The following is a 1,539-nucleotide window of genomic DNA, read 5'->3' as shown; positions in this document are numbered from 1 at the left end:
TATAGATACATGTACTACTTAACTTTTGAGGAAAAAACTTCCATGGTTTAGTGTGCAACTGTGAAATTAAAGCACCACAAAGACAAAATTAGCATTGCAAATTGCTATAAAAATTTATTTTTTAACCACAAAAGTTAGCATTATTATACAGTGACAGTGATAATTACCAGTATCGTCTTAACCCACATTCCTTGTTCTCCTCTTTTACTTTTATCTATTTTTATTTTATCTCTCTCCCTTTATCCTCAAGGCTTGTTCTCGTGATCTGTTAGCTGCTGCAGTAGGAGGGTCTCAAATATTATCGAAGACTAAAGCCACTGATAAAGAGTCAACTGATCTCACTGTATTGACTAATCCTAGCTTCTCTGTTAGTAAGAGTTTAGTACAGACACTAACACTAGCAGTTGGGAATATACACAACAGGTTAGCATGAATGTACCAGTACATGTATGTACAGTACAGCAAATAATATTGTGTACTTATATGCCAAATAATATTGTATACTCTATATAAATGTACATGCATGTAACTGGTAATTTTTTGTGATTCTTTAATTTAGCCATTTGTCATTAAAGCATGCACATAATGGTTGAAAATTCTGGGTTTATTTTGGTGAATGGCTATTAAAACACCAAATTACTAGCTGTATATATACAATACAATAGAAAGTGTACTGTACATGACATGTGTTGTTTGTGTATAAAGTACCCAACTTTACAAGTGCCACTCCAATCTCACTTCCTTAAGAACCACTTATTAGGTTCAGCTGGCCACGGCAGTACTACTTAAGCTGCCTAACCTGCCTTCGCTTCATTTTGTTTTGCCTCACCATTTCAATAAAAAAACAACACCACTTTGTAAGCTAAGCACATACAATCAGGGAAAGGGGAGAAGAGAGAGATGGGGGAGATAGAGAGAATCTTTATTATATAAATAATGACTTTATCAACCACCATGTGATGAACGACCACCAGAAAACAAACTATCACTGATACATGCATGGTTGTTTGAAGAATTTAGTATATCAGCTATGTCTCTAGTTTTAGCTAATGTCAGGGCAGTACTACCATCATTTGCTTGAATTTCTGGATCAGCTAACCAGTCTAATAATAATTTAACTATCTTTTTATGACCATTAGCACTAGCGATCATCAGAGCTGTATATCCTTCCTTGTCTTGTACATTAGGATCAAGATGTACTTGTTCCTCTAGTAACAGTTCAACTATTTGAATTTGCCCATTTTTACATGCCAGCATAAAAGCATTCTGGCCATTTTCCTCTTTAACATTAGGATCAAAATTTTCCTTCAGCAACAGTTTAACTATTTGAGTGTGACCTTCTCTACATGCCAACATAAAAGCATTCCAACCATCTTTGTCTTGAACATTAGGATCAATTTTTTCTTTCAGCATCAGTTCAACTATTTGAGTGTGACCATTTTGACAAGCCAGCATAAAAGCATTTACTCCATCCCTTGCTTGAACATTAGGATCAACTTGTCCCTTCAGCAACAGTTCAACTATTTGTTCATGACCTTA

At 35.0% G+C, this 1,539-nt stretch overlaps 1 protein-coding gene across 1 annotated transcript; it reads right to left on the bottom strand.

Annotated features, from left to right (window-relative positions):
* Positions 1–945: 945 nt before the first annotated feature.
* On the bottom strand, positions 946–1,356 carry LOC105316151 (ankyrin repeat domain-containing protein 29-like). Its single transcript, XM_011410963.1, has one exon. The coding sequence runs from the start codon at positions 1,354–1,356 to the stop codon at positions 946–948; it is 411 nt and encodes a 136-aa protein (XP_011409265.1).
* Between the last annotated feature and the right edge of the window lie 183 nt (positions 1,357–1,539).

This window comes from Amphimedon queenslandica, unplaced genomic scaffold (assembly GCF_000090795.2).
Source record: "Amphimedon queenslandica unplaced genomic scaffold, v1.1 AMPQUscaffold_4510_Cont23512, whole genome shotgun sequence".
In the NCBI taxonomy this organism is placed as follows: domain Eukaryota; kingdom Metazoa; phylum Porifera; class Demospongiae; order Haplosclerida; family Niphatidae; genus Amphimedon; species Amphimedon queenslandica.
This window is presented reverse-complemented; position numbering and strand designations above follow the sequence as displayed.

What these genes read in the sequence shown, in the direction of transcription:
- LOC105316151 (XM_011410963.1), bottom strand. Translation starts at nt 1,356, where the DNA reads ATGTTGGCATGTAGAGAAGGTCACACTCAAATAGTTAAACTGTTGCTG.